The sequence below is a fragment of the Hippoglossus hippoglossus genome, chromosome 15, assembly GCF_009819705.1.
Source record: "Hippoglossus hippoglossus isolate fHipHip1 chromosome 15, fHipHip1.pri, whole genome shotgun sequence".
NCBI lineage: Eukaryota > Metazoa > Chordata > Actinopteri > Pleuronectiformes > Pleuronectidae > Hippoglossus > Hippoglossus hippoglossus.
This window is the reverse complement of record NC_047165.1, coordinates 2,108,179-2,133,713: the sequence shown is the minus strand read 5'-3', so window position 1 is coordinate 2,133,713 and position 25,535 is coordinate 2,108,179. Positions and strand designations below refer to the sequence as shown.

The following is a 25,535-nucleotide window of genomic DNA, read 5'->3' as shown; positions in this document are numbered from 1 at the left end:
GCTGATCAAGCCATCACAGAGGAAAGCTGTGATACACACATGTCTGAACACATGTTCTTCTCTGTCTCTCTCTCCTCCGCCTCACGTCAAGTTATGACATGCCTTGTGTTCACGTTTGACCAAGTGGAAATGTTTTTCACGTCCACACTGCAACTCTGATCTCTCTCTCTCTCTCTCCGCCTAAAAGCCACTTTGCATGAATAAAATATGAAGGCTGAACTCCTCAGATGAGAGAATATTTAATGTTTATTTCATATGAAATTACAGTAATCCCAGCACTTTACTAAAGATTTTGTTTTAGCTTGAGTGGAAGGTTTAATTACTCTATCCATGTGTGGGTGTGCACTTGTGTGATAGGCTAGAGCATTAGTTTTATATTTAAATGTGTTCAGATTAACATTACTGCTCTTGAGTTGAAGAGCCCCTCACTCTTCCACTTGCGAAAAATGTCTCCGTGATTTCTGCAAAAGCATCAAACAAATTAAGAATTATAAAATTAAAAAGTCTGGAATTTTAAATCCCATTAAAATGTTTGGCTTCTGAGTCACTGGTTCCATAATGGGGACAAAACGTTGTTCAGGCTGCTTGTGTTACACTTAGTTTATTTTTGCTTTCACTTCCTGTCCAGTTCCTCTCAAACCAGCTCCGGGGGGGGGGTTCAGGTCTGGAGACTGTGCGGCTCTTCCATCAGCTGCCGTCTCCATCAATGCCTTTTCACAAGTGGCACCTGTAGTTTCCATTCATCTTCATTTACTGAAGGAAACATGTTGTTAACGAATTTCTTACTTTTTGCTTTCTTACTCTGGACAACAGTGTCGTATTTTCTGTGTGGATGTTTCAAAAGTGACATACCTAATTGGAAATTGGAATTGAGGATTTAAAACATAGTTATATTGATGCCACGAGAAAGTGGAGTTAAGTTTATCTTGCTTGTTCTTTGTTTCTGTTTTAAAACACTGAAGAAATCAAGTGTCACTTTCACAATAATTAATATCATTAAAATAAATTACCATCCCAGGTCCTAATAAAGGATATAAGCAATCAGGACTCATTATAATGATATGAAATCCTACAACAATATATTGTGCATGATACATTATGAGCAAACATTTTTTTTATCAGGTTTGCTAATACAAACATGATACAACAGAATAGTCAACACATTATTATACAAACGGCAACACATTTTGTCTTCGGCAGTTTCTTGTCACTCATCGGCAGACACACACACGCTCTAATAACAGAAAGTCAACATCAGCCCGTTTATTGACCGAGCTCACTGATGATTATCTAGTCAACAAGGTCGAGTAAAGTTTTTGATTTCTTTATTTAGAGGGAACCCCTTCACACACGCTCACTGTCCGACTTTACTCACAAAGTGTCTCGTACAGTGACGGGTTACTTGTGTCTTTCTGTCGCCCACTGTCCCAGAGTTCAGCTCATGTTCTCTGTCTTTCTTTCTACCTCTTGTCTTTCTGTCCCTTCCTCTCTCTGTCTCTCCACAGTAATTATCCTGTCTATTTAAAGGGCAGAACCTTCCCATCTTACTCGCCTGTCACCGACGAGCTCCTCTGACACTTCAGTGAGTGTGTGAATAGCCTCCACTTTACCTGTTCTACCTGTCCTACTGTACAAGTGCCCTTTGTTAAACACACACACAAACACTGCTCAAGACAAACTGTAAATTCAATGGTAAAGCCACAGTTAAACAGAACTTCAGAAGTCAAACACACACGTTTATTTGCTCTAGAAATATCAGCTTGATTTACACACACACACGCACAGTACTTCTTAAACGCACACACATTTTCAGACGTGCACGGGACTCCGCAGATCCTCCATATGTTCTCTGGAGGAGGTGCATGTGTCGACGCAAATGTCTGAGTGACATGTTACGGACTTTCTGCACCTGGCCTCCTTTTATAAAGTCCGTCGAAATCCAGGAGAAGTCGACGTGTGAATCCTCCGCTGGATCCACCGCGAGTGGGGGGGTTTGATGATGCTTCTATGTGATCTCTAGATCATCATCTACGCAGTGGAGTCAATACGTCACTTCCTGTCTCTGTCTGCTGCACCTGGCGGCTGATTTGTTGCTGTCGTGAACGCGTCTGTGCAGAAAACCTCCTGCTGCGTTTTGCATGTGTGAAAAGGAAACGCTACCCGGAGGTCATGTCTGAAAACGGCTCAACACACACATGCTTATAAACACCACTCCCCATTTTTGCACACAAACACACACACTTTTATGTCTGTGACACACAGGTGTACAACCCACGCTTCCATTCCACTTCCACACTGACATCTCACAGATTTATATTTATGTACATGTTACACACACACACACACACACACACACACACACACACACACACACACACACACACACACACACACACACACACAGACCCCTATCATGCGCACGCACCCGTCGAATCATAATTAGGCCGTGTCCTGGTTCTTTGATAGCCATGTACAGTGGCTCTTCTTTAATTCTTTATCAAATGCATTGATCACTGTGGGCCTTGCACGCCCATTGATCCGTGCACTCTGTCTGGAGCCAGCCGATAAGCCCCCCCCCTCTCCCCTCTCCCTCTCTCTCCCTCTCCCTCTCTCTCCCTCTTCGTCTCTCTCTCTCTCTCTCTCTCTCTCTCTCTCCCCCCCTCTCTCTCTCCCTCTTCGTCTCTCTCTCTCCCTCTCTCTCTCTCTCTCTCTCCCTCTCTCTCTCGCTCTTTTGACCAAAATATGAGCAAGAAGGAGTATTGACAGTGATGGATTTCTATATTTGGTACATGATATTTTTTGAAATGCTAATATCGGTGTTAAATTAACAGCGGTATGTTGTGGTATAACTGCAAGCCTCCAAATTGAAATGCCACATTTTCCATAAATCCCATTGCTTGGTTTCTTCCTCTAAATCTCTTAACATCAGTCTTGTCTCCGAACCTGAACCCTGGGTCACACATGGTGCAAGAAAAGTAAAGTAAATAATAAACTAACTAACTTAATACATTTAAGATGTAAATATTAGGTATAAAGAGAAAGAAATATAAAGACTAGTTGTGGACATGTGGGGATTTGGTTTGAGAAAAGCCATATTAATTATATTATTGTATTACACTGTTGTGAACATTAAGCTAAGTAGAATAACAAAGTGAGGAAAGTGTCTCAAGTGTGTGTTTTTCTGTTTTGAAGCAATGTCATCATGAGTATGTGTGGGTTTTCTTTAGCTCTTTATCATTTGTGTGCAAGTGTGTTTGTGTGTCTGTGTGTGCGTGTGTGTGTGCGTGTGTGCGTGCGTGTGTGTGTGCGTGTGCCTGGACCAGATAGAGACCTAAAGCACCTCTTGACTGTGAATTAGCCTGTCATGACAAATGTCTGGAGCTGCATGACTGGCTGCCAGACTGGCTGGCTATCTGGGAGGTTGGCAAACCCTTTCAGATAGTGATTGTGTGTTCATCCCTGTATGTGTGTGTGTGTGTGTGCGTGCGTGCGTGCGTGTGTGTGTGTGGCATTGCTCGATGCCCACGCCAGGTCTCTGTACATGACTACTGGTGCGTGCCCTCCCTCTCTCTTTCTCCTTGCCCAGAAAAGAGCAACCAAGGCGACAACCTTCTCCCCCTGCTCAAAAACAGCTTCCAGAGCGGAGAGGGGTTCTCACCCCGACGCCAAGCCCACAGAGGAGCCCCCTGTCTCCGCTTCGCACTCAACCGTTTAGCCTTCTTCCCCTGGAGGTTCCAGTCAGTCACTGGAAGACACAGTACACAATTGTTCTTGCTGTCTTCATTGAAATCTTCTCCTCCTGAGTCTCTATTCTTGAAGCCGAGCTACCCACTGACCATCAGCTGACGTGCGTCACCCCACTTCTTTCTGCCCTGGCTTTGATCATGTAACGACGTGGCCGGCTGCGTTTGCCTGCTCGGCTGTTTTTCAGGTTGTCTTTGGTTGGTTGTTTCCCGTGTCACAGAATAAAAAGCCTACGTGTGCTTATTTTCCCCGTTACGCTCGATGTCCAGTTACACTTTCCCAGTTGGAAACGGCGACTGTGGTCATTGCTCAGTTGCAACACAATGTCCACTAGGTGGCGTTTCATCACCACTTGGACGACAAGTCAATGCCTGGAAGAAAGTTCTGGAATAACTTGTTCCTAATAAAATAGTAAGTTGTATTTGCGATGTCGGTGTTGATAACAGTTGGATCCCTGCTCATTCTCAGTGGGACCTAAATGTTGTGTAGAAATAATGGACACTCCACATCTTGCTTCTTTCAAATTGTCTTCAAAATCATTTTCTCTGTGGGCGCTGTCCAATTCCTCCTGATTATTGTTTTGTTTTTTCCGCATAGCAGTTCTTGAATACCTGAGTTATGGATGAGTTTTTGTTATGCCTCCACGCCGGCGACAGCCAGTGGCAGGAGACACTGTTTTCTTGTCGTACATTCCATTCTTGTGAACGCGATATCTCAAGAACTCCTTGAGGCTACTTCACCTTCAATTATGGACAAGTGTAATGAATTACTCCAATATTCCTGATGTATACTAGAAAATAATAACGATATTTTTGACAATTTCAAACAATGTGACTATATGTCCGTCCATCCCATTCTTGTAAATGCGATGTCTTAACACCGTGAGGACATTTTTTCACATTTTGTACAAATATTCACTTGGACTCAAAGATGAATTGACTTTGGTGGTTAAAGGTCAAAGGTCAAGATCACTGTAAACTCAAAAAGCTATTTAAATATTTTTGCCCTATGAACAGAATATCCCTGTTTAGAATTTGATGGTCAATGGTCAAAGTCACTCTCTCAAATCACAGGTTTTGTCTTGTGAATGTAAAATCTCAAGAACTCTTCAAGGGAAGTCTTTCAGATTTGGCACGAGCTGAGTAGACTTTGGTCTGTTAGTTTGATAATGAAAACCACAACATGTATTATCTGTTTAATTCTTAAACCTAAAGACAATTCTTTAGCAAAGGAAACTTAGTCCAACAGTATAAAAATCACACATTTACTCAAGTTTTCTTGTTTACTTTCTTCACAGTAAGATTTGATCATAGATCATTTCACTCTGTCCTTTATACAATAAACAGCCTTTCCTCTCCTCTCCTCCTCTCCTCCTCTCCTCCTCCCCTCAACTCCTCTTCTCTCCTCCTCCTCCCCCCACATTCTCCTATTTTCTAATCAGTGGCTTTGTAGCGGGCCGAGCTAGGCGCTAGTCAGATAGTCTATAGTGTTAATCCTAGCCTCTGGATAGGCAAAGTCAGTTTCCTATTTCCTGTCCCCAAAATGGCCGACGACAGTAGTGCGGTGGGTTGTGTTGGGAGGGTGTTGTGAATATGTATGTATACAAATGCACACTTAAACTGGTGGTAGTTCCCATATCTGTAAAGGCCAGATTGGATATCAGAACCAGTCCGTAGCCAGAAGGCCATCAGTGACATTACTCTTTATCATATTGAATTTATGAACACAAGGACAATCCTGCAAAGGAAATGCAATAAGACATTTGGAAGTGAGGATCCATTGAAATAAAGGAAAAAACAAAACAGGATCCATAAAGAGAGAAGGAAATTATTATATCGTGAAAGTTTGCTGCAAACTGGCGATAAAACTATTCCAGATCTTTTTCTTTTAAAATGTATTTCAGGCAGAGTCAGTCCTGACTTCTGGATCATTTCTCTCAACTTTAAAACTAGTGACAGTCGACACTGTCCTGAAGAAAACTCCTCTCACCCTTATTGTGTCTATCGATATAAGACTTATTTCTAAGCTTCTGCTTCTGAAAAATGTTGTTTTTAGTCCTTAGGTTTCTTTAGGTATAATAATAGCATTACAACAAAGTAAACCTTGTCTCCCAACTTATTTTCCATTCATGTGCTTTGCTCAGGTAACATAAATAAAAGCTAAAATTCAACTTCCACTGCTCAACAGATGATAGTTTTCCTAAACTGCAGTTTACTAAACTGTCAAGATCACTGTAATAAGTTTATTATGCCCCAACTACTGAAAATCAAGTTGTGGTCCTTGACTTTTCCTTTTAAATATCATGTTGATGAAATTTTGATTCTAACAACGGACCAAATAGCCCAGATTTGGTTATTATAGAACTTCTTTCAAGTTTTTTACCTGTACATTAACTTTTGTTCTGTAGACCTCGTTGGAATTGGACTTTCAGTTTCCTGGTTTACGGATGCCAACTCTCGTTTTCATTCAACTTAGCAATCATAATTCCCTGCTGGTTCCCTGGAACAAATCTGACCGGGAGCTGGAAAAGACGAGTTGTTGTGCTCGAAACTCTGCTTTTCTACAAGCTGGCTCTCGCTCATCCCCTCACTCTTTATCTCTCTCTCTGTCTCTCTCTCTCTCTCTCTCTCTCTCTCTCTCTCTGCTCTGTCACTCTCTCTGTCTTTACCAGTTTCTCTCTAAGGTGAGTTCCCCTCCCCTGTGGGCATCCCCTCGGGCTCTCTCTCTCTCACACACACACACGCACGCACACACACACACACACACGCACACATACACAAAGTGCATTAGGGTTGCTGTCATTTACAAAACAGCCCCATTGTCCCACCCTAACAATGGCTACAAGCAAACAATTGACATGGAAATGGAGAGATGTAGCTCATTAGCGGGCGCTGCTTGTTTTGTTAATGGATAAATGGGCGGCTTCAGTAGGCCAGCCCTAAAACCCCTTTCTCAATATGGAGAAGGCTGATTAACAGAAAACCACAGGGAGGGAGAGCGGTGATAGAGAAATGCAGCTTCACTCTCCCTTGGGGTGGGATGTGGTTGTGTATATTTGGGAGAGGCGGGGGTGTGTGCAAGGTGGAGTTTTCAGTGTGTAAGTGTTGTTAGTGCTTAGATTGTGTTGTGTAAGACGAGTTTGTGTTAGTTTGTGTCCCTCGTAACTTCGGTTGTCATGCAGGCGACATTCAGAACCAGTTTTTTCCGAGTGGCCTCAACCGCTGCAGCTCTGACTGTCTCAGAAATATCACAACTCGACAGCATGAATAGTTTTACAGTTTACTCCGTCTTTACTTCGCCTCCTCTCTGTTCCTGTGTCGTATTTTGTGTCCCTCATTTTCTGGAAGTCACATTTTGACAGTCTTGTTAAAAACTTTATTTTAAGGTCCCTTTCTTGGATATTTGTGTATCTTGTGTATCTGGTGGAGTGTGTGTGTGTTTGTGTGTGTTTGTGTGTGGGGGTATTTATCAGTTAAGTGTTTGTCAATTGACATCATCAAGGTTTTCCCGTTGCTCGGCGAGTGTATGTGTGGTGGACTGTGCTATCGGCACAATCAGATTGGATTGCCCTGAAAATGGCATTTCTGCCATTACTCTGATGGTGACGGCTCAATACTGTATCTGTCTAGTGCCAATATGGTGTGTGTGTGTGTGTGTGTGTGTGTGTGTGTGTGTGTGTGTGTGTGTGTGTGTGTGTGTGTGTGTGTGTGTGTGTGTGTGTGTGTGTGTGTGTGCATGCATCCATTTTGATAACAAAACTTTTTTATATTTGTAGTAAATGGTGTGTGTGCGCATGTTTTTTCCCCCCTCTGAATCTTATAACATTTACTTGCACCTGAACAGGGGTGAGTGAAATTCTTTTGTTCATGTTTATGTGTGTGTCTGTGTGCAGGAGCGGGATGCAGAGCGGCGAAGACAGCTGCGAGAGCGAGCCAGGCAGCTGATCGCCGAGGCTCGGTCCGGAGTCAAGATGTCTGATTTGAGCTCGCTGGACCCGTCCAGCACCGACAGAGGGAGGGGGAGCAAGGTCAACCCGGCTGGAGGTCGGTACACTCACACACTGTGTCACACACACACACACACACACACACACACACACACTGAGGTATCCTCTTGTGATTGCTTCACCAGAACAGGGCCACATTCGAAGTCAATAACTTCAAACACAAACATTAAAACTTGGAAAGTCTCTGTTCGCCCTTTGTTTTTCCTCAGTAACATACTTTCAGAATCGTGAAAGGCCTCGCAATTAGCACACACACACGCCAACACTTAATACTCATTAACGATGATACAAAGGAAAAGTCACACCAGCATGCTGTTGACATACTCACTTTCTTCACGCACACATGCTACGACTCACACATTTCCATTATGCTCTCTAAAGGGGTTCTGCCTAATCCTCAGAGAAAAACAAAATGTCATTTGACAACAGCCGTGGGTCTAAAAAGCACCACCCTCATATTCAGAGCAGCAGTTTACCCTGTGACTTCCCCCTTGTCTTGTTCACCCAGTAATTGTTAATCAACACAACACATTGTGCGGCCAAATTATGTTCAAAACACCAAACACTTCTAATAACGGCTTGCAGGGGTAGCAACTGCTGCCGTGCGCGTTTCCCACTGCTTTCCATTTCCTTGAAATTGGGGTTATTACGATAATGGCTATTATTAGGCCTCTCTCGTCATTTGATTCAGATTCCTCAACACTTCTCTTTGTGTTGCACTGTTCAGTTTGATCGGGTGTTTGCAGGAAGGTGAGCGTGTAGACAGGTGAGGACAAAGAGTGTGAGAAGTAGAAAAGGCAGTGATAAAATGCATAGTGCAATAGTGAGCAGTATCCATAACAGAATAAGAAAAGATGGAACAAACACTGAGACGTGACCTTTTGTTCTGTGAGTTGCGTATAAGTTACACATTTTTACAGAAAGAAAACAGAAACATGCCTGTTACAGTTCAGTAAAGTAAAAGTCGAACCTCTTACAACAAAGACCAACCCCTTATGTAGCAGTTGAATGAAAAGCAGAACTTTAACAACCAGGATCAATAAGTTATTCACAGAGAATCAGTGAAAATGTCACAAACTAAAATTCCTGGATCCCCTTTGTCTTGATCTCTGCCAAATATAATCTGTCTTGACGGAAGTTAGGTGACACACATCACCTCCTTGGCTTACAGGTAATAACTTGTGTTGCTCAAGGAAAAGTCCAAAACTCCAACAAAGCCTAAAAAACCAGAAGTGCGATCAGCGACTTGTTAGGTGGAATGACAGAAGGGAGACAGTGAGGCATACAGAGGGAAGCACTTGATTTAGTTGCTCTTTCAGCTTTTCTGAATTGGACTAATTGTTGGTCTCATTAAAAATGGAGTTGGAGGAAAGAACGGAACAAGGGAGGAGGAGGAGGTAGAGAGAAGAGAGAAATGCTGTGGGCTGTGATACACAAGGCCTCCCGAGCAGAACGGCTAATCCTAGCCCCCACACTCCCTCTCTCTCTCTCTCCTTCCCTCTCTCCCTCTCTCCCTCTCTCCCCTCAACACCATTCACGGTCCTTTAATGCAGCTCAGGCTGCCCCCTCCAAGTGTCTGCCCGCAAAGAAACTTTCCAAACTCCATCACCGTGGCCTCCCATTAATTAGGCCCGAGCCAGCCACGCAGGAACGGCGCTTGCTAGCACGCTCCACGTCGCAGCTAGCAAATTAGGAAAGAAAAAAAAAACTAACAGGAAATACTGTTAGTATGATTCTCTCGCCTTCCCTCTTTGTTCTCAGTCCCGCTCCCCACCAAGTCGTAAATAGCAGCGAAGGGAGCTTGAATGTCAGATGCTGTTTACTGATTGTTTTGTTTTAATCCGTGGTGGGTTACCCATGCAGCGAGCGCCGCTCAGGTCTCCATTTGGGTTTATTCTAACAGGTCTCTTCTTTTGTTCCCGACGTGGAGACACTGATCTATTCAGCCCCTCAGGAAGCCTCATGAAACATGTGCCTTCTTGAGCCCCGTTCATACAGAGATCCCAACATATTGCTGCTGGATTCATACCATTATGCTGTGTTTGCTTGTTTACACTGAACTGAACCAGTCGGTGTTGTGGAATCAGAGGCAAGACTCATGGAACTGGTGTCTGGTCCAACTAACCCTCGTACACAGACATAGATGCAATATACAAGGCAGAACAACAAAGCGCCCCCCCCCCCCCCCCATTCGGTCTTTATTCCGATTACACAGAACGACAAGGTGTGATAAAGGGACAACATTCCTGCTTAGAACAGGCTGTGTGAACAGGATCTTTTTGCCCCACCTCTTTTTAGGTGTCATATTTAACTTTACAACAACAATTCTAGATTGGTTAGTGGTATTGTTTTTTCTAAAGGTCACCATGAGGGCAGTAAATGTAATGTAAATGCAGAAATAGACCTGCAAACAGGGTAAACGTTGTCCGATGTAACATGTTTTCAGATTTCTGTTAACACTAACTAACCAAGCTTTTCTTTCCTCTTCATTTTGACCTATTATTCCTCCAACATCCACATTTTCACTTCTCCTCTCTCGCCTCCTTCCTAACACCTTCACTAATCCTCTTTTTTTATTTCTTGCCTCCCTGACTCACTCACTTCCTCGTTCCCTTTCCTTGGTCTTTCCCTCTGTCCCACTCCGTACCCACAGATGTTTTGGACGGAGTGAGGGGTCATCATGACGATGATGGTGACAGGGGTGAGGATGAGGAAGAGGGGAGGGCTGAGGAGGAGAAGCCCCATGTTGGTGATGATGGTGGTGGTGGTGGTGATGATGACACTGTTGCTGCTGCCACATCTGCGTTTGCACTGGTTACTAACCCGCTGCCATTGGAGGCCCTGCTACCAACCACTTCCAGCTCCCAGGGGGGGGGCCCTGGAGCTTACTAACCCCGGCTCTGAGCTAACCTCTCTGGGTAAAGTCTGTGGCTGAAGCTGTGTGGTGCTGCATGGTCGACTGTCGTATGTTTGTCTCCTTCTAATCAACTAAAATCAACTGTTTAACACTTGCTTCACATATTTACTACATGTTCAATAATAAGTTCTCAATTTCTCTTTCACATATAACACAAACTCTCTCTCTCCCCCTCTTTCATCACTCAGTTACTAATAAACCAAATGGTCAGATGACAGGACAATACTGAGGTGTGATAACGATCTAATGGAGTTTTTCTCCTCCACCCAGTTTCATTTTCTACTAAAACGATCTGTCCACACGCGTGTTGTAGCTCCGTATCAATAATAATCTCAGTAACGCACCTGAAAACCCATATCGTGACCTTCCACGTTCACGGAGTGTGTGTCTGTGACGCTGTAAACAGGAAGCAGATTGTTGCTTATGCTACAAATGAGAAACGGCAACAGGGAAAAGTACGACTTCAACCTTGTGCCTTCAACTCTGGTAGTTGAGCCATGATGAGAAACGATCAGGAACTGAATGTGGATGAATCAATATCTGTCTCTTTGACGTCTCAATTTCTGTCCGTCCATACTAAAGGGCTGCCTGCAAGTTTTTATAACTAAAACAGATTTTTCCATATTTCTCAGTTTTAGTAGCTCGAAAACTCTGGTTGTGTGGTCAGACGTGTAAACGTAGCAACAGCGATGTGTTTAAAACTAAAACCTAGTTGTGTGGATGGAGCTTCAGTGCAGTGCAGGCGTTTACTAAACCAGGGATGTTGTCTGAACAGGCTTTTAGTCCGATCCGAGCTCCACTCACCCACTTATTCACTTTGCTTCTCTCTCCCTCTCTCTCTTCCATCATCCATGTTGACCTCTCTCAGTGCATGTTAGTGAATCATCATCTCCTCACTCCCCCTCAGACCTCTGTGACCTGTTGGCTCTGTAGCCACCAGGCCTTCACACACTGGAGGAACAAGTGCAGTCCAGTTAGTTTACTGTTGTTTTTTTTTTTACCCAATTTTCCTTCTTTACAAAGTTCCTTAAGTCGTAATTAATAAAACTCTGCAAAGTGCTCCCCAGACAAATAAAATCATATCTTCAGGAAAGCATTTGCTCAAATCTTCAGAGGTAAACTAATTACTTTGTTTTGTAGTTAATTTATTTTATTTGCTCCCTCAGTTTCCTGCCGATGTGAGATAGGTGTGAGTACAGTGAGGCAGCGCAAGAAAAGAAAACACATGAAAACAGACAAACGGTTCCTCCGGCTTTGAAGTGAAATATCTCTGCACCATTTGTTTGTGGTTTTCTCTCTCGCCGTGTTCCTGTGTTTGTTCTTTGTTGCTGCTAATTTTTTATTTAGCCTTGAAAGAAACGGATGGTGGCGATTGTATCATGAAAGTAGAGCTGATTCCGCACTTGATTCTACAAAACGTGTTCGGTTTTTGCCGTAATTTTCCAGCAACACAGGTCATTCACTCCACCTCCTTTGCTGTGTGTTTGCTTCCTGAGCGTATGAGTCTGTATGTTTGTTTCTTTATGCGTCTCTGTGTCTCAGTTTGGCAGCTGTATGCGTTCATTGTGTGTGTGTGTGTGTGTGTGTGTGTGTGTGTGTGTGTGTGTGTGTTAGTGGGAGATGACACATGAAACGGTTGCCCTCCCGTTCTTTCATCTTCTTCAGTGCAGTGGTCTGGCCTGGCAGGGGGGCTGTGGTTACCAGTCCCTGCAAAATAGACCTGGACACAACCACTGGAAGGCAGAGAGAGAGAGAGAGGTTGATGGAGAATTGGGTGGTGGAAAGAAAAGGAAAGGAGAAAGAAAAATGGAAGAGAGGAATTTGGGTGAAACAGATGAGTCGGTTAGTACAGCGCTTATTTCTGCCAAGGCCCAACGGTCTCCTTTAATTCAATCAAGCTGCACCAGATTGACACATATTAGTCCCCCAAATATTTGTCATTAAGATCCATGATTCATTTCTTATAAATGATGAATCCTGCTAAAAAACAATCAAACAAACATGGTGTAAACCTAATGTAACATAAAGACATTTGCAGGAGCAACATTTAGAGGAAATAACACATTTTAATCCAGTGTAAACGGAAAAGGTTAAAACTCACTCAGTTTAATAGGCACACCTGTGGAAAACGAATGTATTGTCATAAATTCTACTCTAAGGAAAGTTATCATATTAATATTGTAAACATTTGAGGAAGAGACTGAGAGAACAAACACGTAAAACATGAGTTTCTTCTCCTCCATCTTGTAGTTATGGTCATGTACTGTGAGTACTTCAGCAGCTCTCTGCAGTACAAGCAGGACTTAGGGCTGCCGCGTCAGTCATGAATCCCCCCCCCACACACACTCAGTACACTATGCTGTGTATCCATTCCCACTCACGTGTTTGTGTATATTCCCTGTCAATGGCTTTGGTGTGTGTTTGTGTGTATGAATGCAAAGTAAGTAAGTTGTCACCTCTTTGACTTTGTAAATGTTTGTCTGTGTGTGTTTGTCTTCAGTTTAAACGTCTGTGTTTTATACAGTAGTTTTTATACAGTGACTGTTCTCATTCCCCTGATCCGTCTCTCTCCAGGTTCCAACAGTCGACATGTGGACCTGAAGCTGAAGAAGCTGGTGGACGTCAGCCCGAGAGCAGTCACCTCCCCTTCGTCCCCGTCCTCCACCTCCTCCTCATCCTCACCCTCTGCCTCCTCCAGCTCTCCACTCAGCCCTGCAGAAGGACTGGAGGTACGCACACTATCCGCGCACTTCAAAACATGCACTGTATAGCTTCCTTTCCCTTTTTCTCTGCATCCCTCTCTTCTTTTATCCACCTCCCTCTCGTTCTGTTCCCTCCCTCCCACCCCCTCGCTCCCCTCCTCTCCTCCACACCATCAAAGGGTCAGTCCAATCAATCAGGTCCGATTGACCCTGTTGTCAACTGGCTGACCCTGTGTACACATCAGTTAGTCGGACCACTTCATGTGAGGCTGTAGTTTATCCCTCTTGTGTCCATATGAGTCCGTCCAAAGCCACGACACACACACACACAGTGGCATCGTAATGCTCTACATAACGTGCTAGCTGTCCCCTCTATTGACTGTGACCTTTTCACACAGTTGTCGTGTGTCTGGATAGGTGGGAGCGGGGGGGCTACTGCTGCTGCATGTGTCTATACCTTCTGATGTGAATATTGAGCCAACAACGCAGCCGGCCAGTCTTAACATCTGGTTAATTGATTTTGAATGTCAAGTGGAGTAAAGTGAGTGTTTGCGTGCGTGTGTGTGCGCGTGTGTGTGTGTGCATGTGCATGTGTGTGTTTGTCAGTACAAGCAGAAACCCTCTGTGCTTATGGCAGCACAGGGTGTCTTTGATCATCAATTCACATAAACACCCTCTTGTGTTCAAAGCCTAAAAGGCTTAGTCCTTTATGGCCAAAAGAGTGTGCACGTGTGTACGTGTGTACGTGTGCATGTGTGCATGTGTGCATGTGTTACCACTTGACCCTCACAGACATAGAATTGACGTTTGGTTGACGCCCAAATCTAAATCACTTTACCCAGAAGTGTGTACATTACATTCAGTGTCCCCACCTGCCACCTGACTTCAGAACTCCATCACCTCAGTGTCTGTTTAACATCTAACCCTAACAGACTACTTGGTTATCACGCCACATGTTAATATCTTTAAAGTTTTAGACCTGTTTGGCTTTCTGTTTAGAATGATGTCATTATTAGTTAATGATCTACATCATATAATCATACTCAACTTATTATCCCCTCTTGGGCCAAAGCTAACAATCATGATAGGCTTTACTTTAGAACTGAAGGTGCAACAGGTACAACTTTTGTGTCATGTATCATGAAATGTTGTAATAAACAGTTTATCTGCTGTTGTTTAATTGGGTTGTTGAACAATGTCATGAGCTGATTCTCCTGACTTTCCATTTACAGCCTAAAATACAAAAGTCTCTCTTTATCACAATATTTCATTTTAGGTAAAACTCTTTTGCGGAAATGCACCAAATTAAAATATAATTAAAACAACACACCTGAAACAAATCAGTTACTTCATAAGCTTTTTACAGTCACTGGCTGCACATGAACATAAATGTGTTTCTGTGTGTGCTCACGTCAGTTTACTTTAAATAAAAATCACACACCGTCTTGTCCCAGGAGGATTGGACATCTTAAAAGTCCTTCAGGCAGGTGGAACGACCTGCAGCCACATCACACACACACACATACACACACACACACACACACACACACACACACACACACACACACACACACACACACACACACACACACACACTCACACTCCCTCTCATTAGCAATTGTGTGTATGCGCAGCCTCGGTGGTGGACGATAAGGGCATGCGACGCTCAGCAGACTGCAACATTAGTCACGCAGCACCCTGCATGCGCATACACACACACACACACACACACACACACACACACACAGCTGAATCACTGCTGCCATTGCTCACCACAGCGATGATAACAGAGATAAGAGAAAGAGAGTAAGATGGGAGGAGGGATGGAGGGGAGCCGACTGGGCAGGTGTTCTGTGTGTGGGGGGGGGGGGGGGGGGGGCATGTTTGAAAAGAGAGAAAGACACTGTCCAGTTAGTTTATAAGTTTTTAAGAAAGTGTTGAAAGTGAACGTCATCATCATTTTGTTGTGCTCATCAGAGTCTAGTTGTGATGCAGCTGTTTAACCTCTCGTCCATTGAACGAGTCAGATTCTCAACAGTTAAACAATAAATAATAATTGGGTCGACAGCCTCCGTGTCCTAATCAGTCTCCTCAGGGATTTACGCTTGTGTCAAATTAAACAGTTCACTGTAGATATTGCAAAGGTTTGCAGTTCTTCCCGGTCAATAAACTTGAGAAATTAAAAAAAATACCAAACCCTTATCATGAAAACATGACAAGAACAGCAACATTAATCCAATAAATCCTTTGACGTCCAATTATCAGTGATTGTCGCACTTTTCCTACAAACAAACATATTAAATATTCATAAAATCAGCCTTATAAAATAAGTTAGTGTGAACTTTCATAGCTGAAGTTTCATTTAATCTCAGTGACAGATGATTCACAGCACATAAAAAGTTAAACTAAGGCCAGAGAGATATTTGATGCATTTCCAGGTCTGTCATCGAGGCCGTTATGTCATCCTGACGTAGAGCGTCCGATTCACACAGAGCAACGACTCTATGAAATCAAGATGGAAACTGAAGTGATTGTTCTGCTAAAGTAAAAAATACATGTCACAGTCTACATGTGAGAAAAGCTCCAAAGGTCAATGATCACGTGACCGAGTCGTCTTTTAAATAATGACTTTTAAATTCACCCTCTGCTCTTCCACATTGTGTGTGTGTGTGTGTGTGTGTGTGTGTGTGTGTGTGTGTGTGTGTGTGTGTGTGTGTGTGTCAACCGGCAGCGCAGCGCCAAGACAAATGCTTTCCTAAATCCCAGCTCTCGCTTTATGATTTTAAAATCTTTTAATTGGGCATTTTGTACACAACACCTCATAAATAATTTAGCCTCAATTTGACTTGACGTGAGGTTTTTAAGTGGCCGGTGGAATCTGACACAGACTAATAGACTAAACAAAGCGAGAACACACTAATTGCTGACGTTGTGTTTGAAAGTCAATAATCTGAAGCTAAACTAACAACTCCCCGTCCACAGCTGGTTCCACACCCACACTGTCTCTATTAGTCGTCCCTGCTCCGCTTCACTATCTCCCTCTGTCTCAAGCAGTGGAACATGTTTGCCCTAATTGTCGACTTTATTACACGTTTCGCCGTCTTATTAACGTTGCCACGGCGTCAATCTTAGCCCGAGTCGGTTTCTTTTCCACTCGGCTTGGCATATTTGGAGGCCTGGTAATAAAACATTCCTGCACGCCGTTTTTTTGATAGTGAGAGAAGCGAGCGTGGAGCTTTTTAACACATGTTCACTTTGAAAACAATAGCGTTTTTTTTGCATTTTGCATAATCTGAATATATTTTCTGGCTCTGGGTTTGTTGAAAGTCAAGTTAATTGCTTCCTTTTTGTCTCTCTCATGAGCAAGAGTGTGAGTGTGTGTGTGTGTGTGTGTGTGTGTGTGTGTGTGTGTGTGTGTGTGTGTGTCTGCGCGCACACACACATGCATATGTGTCTGTGTTCATGAATGTGGCTAATATATCAACCTCTACCAGATTTATCTTGTGGCCTTTGAGTAGGTGCGTTTGCACACAACATGTTTCCTGTTTTCATTATTTTGTGCGTGTTTGGTCACAATAATCCCAGAGCAGCTGTGAAACCCTGAATCAGCTTCTGAATAAAAGCTTGAGAGCAGATCTGAGTGGCAGGTGGAAGCTCACAGAATTAAAAAGATGAGAGCAATCTGATCTCTGACATTGTTTTTTAAAGTCAGTACTTTGAAGTTTGATCAACATGATCACAAGTAGTCGTTGAATAAACCCAAAGATAATTGCTCGTCGAGGCTGAATGCACGTTTCTCTCTGTCGTGACAGAATAACGCTGAGGAGCTGCGAGCAGAGCGGCTGCGCAGAGCAACAGAAAGACTGCGCAGCCCGGTCGTCTTCAACAAGGACTCTGCCGTCCGCAAAACCCAGCTGAAGTCCTTCAGCCAGTATGTGGAGAGCAGACCAGGTGAGTGACTATACAACACAAACACGTATGCAGTGAGTAAACAATGCATAGACTATTTACCCAGGGAGGTTTGTTTGCACACAGCAACTCTTAACTCACACAACATGCAGGTTCTGAAAACACTACATCATTATTTACCTGTTCACCGGCTGCTGCTTAGGAACCAGCTTCTGGAAGAAACTCCTCCTCTTACCAAAAGATATTAAACTCTCAGGTTGTTTGTTGCAACAGGAGAATTTTCTCATTTAAATAACATTTATATGCAAAGACAGATCACTGACAACTTAGTATGAATTCCTTTACATCTATGTGCATTTTACCTTGAACTATAAAGGAGATTATTGACACTGGTTCATCTGCTCATCCCTCCAGAGATGAAGAGGCAGAAGTCTGTTTCTGAGGATCTGAAGAAGGCTGAAGAGGACAGAGGTTCACCGACAGAGATTGATATTCGCAGACCATTTGAAGAAGAGGTTCGTTCTGTTCTTTTCCTATTTAACAAAAGTCCCCGAAACATTAACCTTTTTCAACCAAGGTGAACCTGGTGCTAATGCTGGTTCGGAGATGGTTCTGGAAAACTTTTTAACAACCAGTTTGCTTTTCCCTGAGCTAGAGCCACATCATTATGTCAAAGTATAAAGTCACTTTATGAGTCTCTGATTTCCCAGCAACACTATCGACAACTTCCAGCACAGTATCAACTGGTTCAGGAGGAAGGGGGGGGTGCTACTGCAACATGTGACATCAAAGTCTCTGCTTCGATATCCTAGTACAACTCCTTTTCGTGAAGCCTCGGCCTAATGAAGCCTGTGTAATTGACAGATGATCAAGTCTTTAGAAAACTGGCAAAAATAAACGAGGAGAGTTTAGGAGGGGTCAGAAGGTCTCGTCACCTTCTTGGCCTTTTTTATTTCCTGCCCGTCAGCTCGCTCTGTCTCCGCCGTCTTGTCTTAGATAAATCTGTCAGAGAACTCGTCTCCCTGCTCCCTCGACTCTTCAATCTCCCTCCTCCTCTTCACCTTGTCCACCTCTCACACGCTCACACTCTCCGTCTCTTCTCTGCAGAGACATCTAAGTATTGATCTAACAGGCTGCCATTTTAATTATAACAATGGTAGATATCTGCTGCTCTGCCATTTAGAGGTGTATGTGTGTGTGTAAGTTGTGTGCCTTCGTGTCCTTCAAGTGCACACACACATACACTCACACCCTCTTCTCAGCCCATGTTAGAACTTGTGCGTACAAAGCATGTGTCTCTATAAATGCTATTATTTCAGTGAGTGTGTGTGTGTGTGTGTGTGTTCTGCTGGAGACCAAGGGGTGAATCTCTCTTCCCAGGCAGCCATCTCCTACCCTCGACCCTGCACCCTCCACCCCGGTCCCATGCGCACACACACTCTCACACACACCCTCCTCCTCCCAGTGCCTGGGCCCCAGGGTTAATGGGTGTTCAACCTTTCCATTATCCCGATCAGCCAAGAATTACCTGCTGAATGATGTTTGCATTAATATAATATATATGGTAATTTCCCTCCTCTTAATTACGGCTGGGCTGAGCGCGGCAAGGGGAGTGGGCTGATCATGTGTAAAATTGATTTGCCAAGGAAAAATATGGTGATAGAGCGAGAGCGCGCAAGGAGGGGGAGGACTGGGGGGGGGGAGCAGAGGGGCTGCTGGGAATCAGCGCACACATACACACACTTGCACAAATCACATGTGCACAGAGTTGCACAGATGCACACACTCACACACTGGAAAGAGTACAGGGGGAAAGTGCTGGCCTGGGTGGAATAAAAACTTTCTCCTGCTCACTAGTTCCTCTTCCCATTAAGAAAAAACGAAGTGCATCAGCAGTAAAATGGAGATATTTTTCGGATGCATCCTCAGTGGTGAATTTGAATAAACATTTTCCTCACTCACAGGAGCATCTCCGGGGAATAGCAAGTAGCCGAGAGACAGAGGTGACCGGGGGTCTGAGGGGAGTGTGTATTAAGTGCTTATTTTACAGAGTGATGTGGGTCCAGGTATGTTGAGTAATGGAGCGGCTGAATGAACGACTCACTTAAATGAGACATTTAACACACACAACATGAGTCAACTATTAGAAAATGTGAAGTTAGCTGTTCAACATAAAATCACTAAACTGATGATCGCCTGCTGGAGAAACCGTTAATATTGATTCTGGATTAAATATTGGAGGTTTTACATGGACAATAAGATGAATCTGATCTTTGGACCATAACTTATTATTTAGTGATTAATCGATCATCACTGTTCTGTGAGTGAGATCACTTCATGTCTGTGAAGTAACTTGTTAAGATGTCACTGCTGCATCTTTACCTCCCTCCTTTCATTGTTGTTATTATTATTATGAATATTGGAGCATTCATATTTATTAATTTCCTTAATTACACCAGCAAATAATTGAAGTGAACAGATGACACATTCCTAAACAATTAAATATACACATTCTTAAATAAAAACTGGATTTAATCTGCGATGGAGGAAACCGGTGTTTTAATTTTGCGTGAATATTCACACGTATATGTCTCCATTCACATTCCTCAGGTTTAGAGCTTTGCTGCTCTTTAAACAAACAATAAAACTCTGCAGCTATAAAGTGGTTTTTGAAGATGTGAGAAAACAAGAGGCAGCAACAGTTTGTCTCCGACTGTTTGTGTCACTCGTCCTGAAATTAAACTCTTTTTCTTTTTGTCTTATGTTGGGAAAGATTTTTGCTCTGGACATTTTCACCCTCCTCCTCCTCCTCCTCCGCTTCACTTCTTCTCTTGTCATTTGTTTTTCATCCTTTTATTTCTTCAGTACCTCCATCACCCTTTTGCTTCACATTCCATCTCTGTATTTCTCTATTCTCCCAACTCCCAATATTCTGTTTCATCCCTCCATCCCTTTTTTCCTCTGTTTAATGCTATATCGCGCTACTCCTCCTTTTCTCTCATAACCGTTCTCTCTCTCTCTCTCTCTCCCCCCCCCTCACTCTCTCTCTCTCTCTCTCTCTCTCTCTCTCTGGTTGACAGAAGGCGTTCAAAGACACCAGTCAGTATGTGGTTGGGGAGCTGTCTGCACTGGAGAGCGAGCAGAGGCACATAGACGCCCGAGCTGCTCGCGTGGAGAAGAGGCTGCGCTATCTCATGGACACAGGTACCCCAAGCCCAATTACACTGGAAAAACAGTTTTGGCAAATTGAGCGTACGCACGCACATACACACGCATGTACACTTGGGGAGTTTGTGTGTGTACGTGTTTATGTGTGCGTTTGTGTGAGAGAGAGAGAGAGAGAGAGAGAGAGAGAGAATCTTTGAAGCCCCCCCCCTCCACCACCCCTCTCTCTCGCTCCCTTCCTCCCTCTCGGTTGAATGTTGAGCGACGGAGCGCTGGGTGGATATGAAAGGAGGGGATGGAGGGTGGGTGGGGGGGGTGGTAAAGGGAGGAGGCGGAGGTGGAGAAGGGAGGGGAAGGATGGGTGGGGAGGGTGGTAGAGGGGAGTGTGTCTCGGGGATGGGAGAAGAAGGGAGACCTCTCTGGGCTGGGGTGATAAGGGAGCCCTTCATGGGGGAAACGATAACTGGGTGCGATAGCGGAGCCCCAGCTGAAGTCTCCGCTGCAGCCGTTTGCCAGCCGCGGCCCCAGCCAGCCAGCCAACCTCCACACTATTGAACAGTGCGCTCAGCCATGCACAGCTACACACACACACACACACACACTCACACACACCCTCCTTCCCCTAGTACATATCTGGCCTTCATTGATATGCTGTATAAGGAAAGACGGGGGTGAGTTAAAGGGAGGAGAGGGAGAAGCAAAGAAATGTTTAAAAAAAAAAAAAATGAGGCAACACAACATGAGCACTGACACAGTTCACAAATCCACAACAGACACACACAAACGCTTACACACCCGTGCATACAGAGTGCAATCTGGTTTGGCGTGCAGAGCCGGATTCGGAAGGTTTTTATTTAAGATTTGGCTGCGGGTAAAGCCTTGTTAAGACATGAGACAGAGTGCCGAGCCAAAAAGAGGGGCCTTGGCTCCGTTAAGTCCCTAACTGAAATTGGAGAATAGCATCCCGTTCCTCACCCAAGAATGCTGTCGAAAAAAGGAAAAAAAAGAAAATCCATGGTCCCAAGAAGTGTTAAATGTTTGCAAATGTCCCGAAAGTGTAGGTGCAGTATTTGCTGTAGTAATTTAGCAGCAGCTGTCATGCTCTTTCTGATATATCAGCACCTAACGCGGCGGATTTATCCCCCAAAATCCTGAAAGAGCAACACAGGGGAGGATATGGAGGTTTTTTTAGAAAAGAGAACTGGGGCGGTGGGATTTGCGCTCACCTCCTCCATCCCATTTGGGTGCTGATATCGAGACTATCTCTCCTCTGTTTGTTGTGTTCGCTTTCCTGTCTTTTTTTTTGTTGTTGTTGTTGTTGCCTCCCTCCCTGCCTCTGTGCCCTCTCCCCCTGTCGGAGCACATGGCATTGTGTCAATCTGAAGGGCTGTTTTTTTTACTCCTTCTTCTTCACCCACTGATAAAGCCGGTGCTAGCCAGCAAGACGCCAGGCTATTTACCTCCAAACACTTTCTACCATAAAGATTTCTCTTCCCATATATATATATATATTTATACACCTGTGGTTCCAAGAAAAATGTGATTCACCTGAAAAGGAAGAGGGTGACAACAGCGAAGGTGAGGACAAAATACACGATATCACAAAAAGACATTCACCTCAGTCCTTTGTGTTGTGAAGGAGTGAGGAATGAAATTGAGAAAATGTGGTTTCCACATCAACACAAGTCAACACAATGACTTCTGGGGTGTGTAGCATAACATGTATTCTTTGTGGGTTATATAGTGTGTGTTGAATGTGTTTACCACTTAAATATCAGTATTTATAAAACCCTCAAACTGGAACTACTCCCACTGGGGCACTGGCAGTTTGTGCCTCGTGATGTCGAGCACATTTCTCACTTCCTGAAAGTCTCTCTGTATCTCCTTTTGCAGCACTTGTCCCAGAGACTCGTCCAATACTTTATGGATTGAGCCCTTTAGGCCTCGAGGTCTGGAGGCATCAGAGCGAGATGTGCCAGTGACAGGTGGTCACTAGAGTAACCTTTATCACCTCCGTGGCTGAGGTCACCTTTCTGTACGCTGTCATAGATGAGAGATATTTATTTCCTCTGAACCCTGGATGTCTGATTGAAGTTGTGTCTGATTGGCTGTTCCAGTATTGATCCATCACATCTGACTGGTGCCTGTACTTTATACTAGGGGACATGGTGAGAAATGACCACCAGCTATTTATTTTTCCCCTTTACTTTGCCATCCTCGTGTTGACTGGAGGTCATTTTATTTCCCGATGTTTTTTAAATAGTAATGTTCCCAACAGCAAACTGCTCAGAAGTCTTTACCTGCTTCTCAGATCTGGTGCTGCTTTGTCTACAAGTTTCACAATTCAGCAGAAAACAGGCGTGTTTCAACTCAACTGTGATGTTCTGACACTCTCACTATCCACCGTCTGTCTCGTGCAACCACGATGTGTCAGAGGAAATTTGATTGAGCATGCAGGTTTCTTTTTGTTGGCGCCCTGGTTCATAAACAAACGCAGTTCTTCAGAGAGCAGCCTGAGTTTCACTGATGCGTCATCACTTCTGACTGAAGTTAAAATAAACACACTCAGAACCTCTCACCCAAGCTACTGTCTTATTTGACATGAGAACATCTACAAGTGGATCTTCTCTGTGACAACTTTCTAAAGAAAAGGAAGTAAAATGTGACTCAAACTTCCAGTTTTTTTTAATAAAGCTGTGATCTCAGATGTAGATAATAAGATAAGCTTCAAGAGGTTTAATTTATTTTTAGATTTGTGTGCTTCACTGACCCATATTAACAGATTTAGCCATGTTTTTAATAAAGTGAATGTGTAGCTCCGACCCAGAACCGTGTGCAGACTCTCCTGAGCCGGGTAGAGGTGCATACGATCATATGATCCCGACCTGTTGAGGTATGTTTGGGTGAACTCAGTGTTGCTGTGGTGCTGTGGTCGTGCACAGCGCTGCAGGACTCATGGGCAGATGTGAACAGACAGACCGACTGACCCATGACTGATTGTTCATCTCTCTGCTCCACCAGCAGAAAGCCTGGGAAGATCCACTGTGCTCTGCTGGTCCTCAACACGCCTTCTCTTTCACATCACATGCTTTTGCAACCTTTCCTCCCCCCCCCCCCCCCCATCTCTATTTACTCTGGTCTTTGTTTCCCTCAAGGAATCAGGTCTTTAATCATCTTATGTATTTATTCTCCTTCTTTTAAGTAACTTATCCCGCCACTTTCTCTCCTCACTTTTGTTTCCTCTTTCCTTTTACGCCTCACTGTGTCTTTCTCGATCCTCTCTGCTTCTCTGCATCTCTTTTTATTTCCCCTCTTCCCTTTTATCCCTGTGAATCTCTCCGTCTCCCTCCCTTCTCTCCCCCCTCGCTCTCCCTTGTCTCCCTCCACTTTCCCACCCGCCCCCCTCTCTCCCTTGGTTTGGGCACAATGCAGCTTTCTGCAGCATTTTCTATTACGCCACGGCCCTCCCCAGATGAATCCAAAGTAATTGGGGTGGTTAATTTATTTACTCAGAGGCAGTTCACAGCACATTAAATAATAGAGATAATTGAACAAGAATTGTCAAGTGTCTTCTGATATCAGACACATTACAGGAGGGAGTGTGCATAAAACTCCATTTCTATGCCCCCATTGTTTATGGTAATTAAGTACACAGATTTATTCCTTGGTTGCCTTCCAAGCTTATGGCAAGCGCCATTGTTGTCTTCTATTAATATGTAATCAGTAAATAGTTTAATTTTCTAATCTGCGGTTGGAGAATTCACTTTCTAACAACTCTTAATTACTGCTGGGCTCTAATGAGTCTCGCCATGCTGACGCAGCCAGCCAATCAGAGGCCAGGCCCGAGTCGGGGGGGAATTTGAATTCCTGCGACGCCCCCCCTCGACTAATGAACTTGTTATTCTTGCACCACCGGGAGCACTGTCCTTCACACACGCAACATTAGGAGAACATTCACGTCCGGCAACCGACTTTACATACCAGAGTTTATGGATTTTATGGGAAGATTATCAGCACATTAAACAGAAGCTGAGTATTCATTACATATATATCATTCATAATGAGAAGAATATTTGTATTTACGTGTGTCTTTACAGAAAGTTGTGAAACTTTTTAAAGTATCTATCCAACCTTCTTACACAGTGCTCAAAGAAAAGATCGCAGAGCTTATTTTATTTAATGGTGTCGTAAATATTTTATTTCTATTCAGATGTTCAGTAGAGTTAAGATACCATTCATCATTTCTGTGTTTCCACTGATACATGAAATGCGTCTGACCTTGGCATTGTTGTGTTTCTAAAGCTATTGTTGCGCAGAAAAAACGTATCAAACTCTCCTTATTGAAAATTCAGCTCTAAGCATTCAAATGCATCATGTAGCCTTTGGAGAAAATCCCCGTTTCCCCTGTTTGAATACATCTCAGCCACCCCCTACCTGGCCTCTGCACCTATTTACACACACCTCCCATTTCAAATAGCTATATAACCTGTAACAATGGACGCAATTATCCAAATAATGGCACTTAGCCGCGCCGCCGAGCTGCCCCTCACCTACTGCGCATTTGATAAGAGATAAACAAGCAGTGAGGAGAGAGAGGAGAGAATGAGTTTTAGCTCCCCCAGATTAACATATGTTTAAAAATTGCACTCGAAGCCGATAAGATTGACACAGGGGTTTTTTTTTTTTTATGGCGCGCGTTCCTTTAATCTGCCTTTGTGTCTGCGAGTCGACGAGAGGAGAATGGCACGAGGAGGGATCCAGCAAGGGCTTAATGTACTTTGCACATGCGGCCTATACTGTTCAGTATCTGAGAGAGGGACGGAACAGACTGTCAATGCCTTCACACTGGGAAGAGCCACTTGCCACTTTGACTCGCCCGTGTGATGATGTGGACGATTGCAGGACGTGAACGGCTTGAATGTCAACCACTGGCTCTAAACGCCTGCAGGCACATTTCTATCCACCTTATTGTTCTGTTGTTAGTCCTGTTTGCTAATGTCGGTGATTCAAAGGTTTAAGATCACGTCTCTCTTCAGTAAGTTTCTGGTGGCTTTTTTTTTGCAGCATTTCTAAAATCATTCTCATATTTTGA

At 43.9% G+C, this 25,535-nt stretch overlaps 1 protein-coding gene across 1 annotated transcript in view; it reads left to right on the top strand.

Annotated features, from left to right (window-relative positions):
- Positions 1-25,535, top strand: part of ehbp1 (EH domain binding protein 1) — a 126,687-nt gene that overhangs the window by 73,857 nt on the left and 27,295 nt on the right. The window contains 7 exon segments of the mRNA XM_034608072.1: positions 7,637-7,787; positions 10,404-10,621; positions 10,623-10,668; positions 13,242-13,396; positions 17,182-17,320; positions 17,693-17,793; positions 20,359-20,482. Of these exon segments, the coding sequence (XP_034463963.1) occupies positions 7,637-7,787; positions 10,404-10,621; positions 10,623-10,668; positions 13,242-13,396; positions 17,182-17,320; positions 17,693-17,793; positions 20,359-20,482 (934 nt within the window).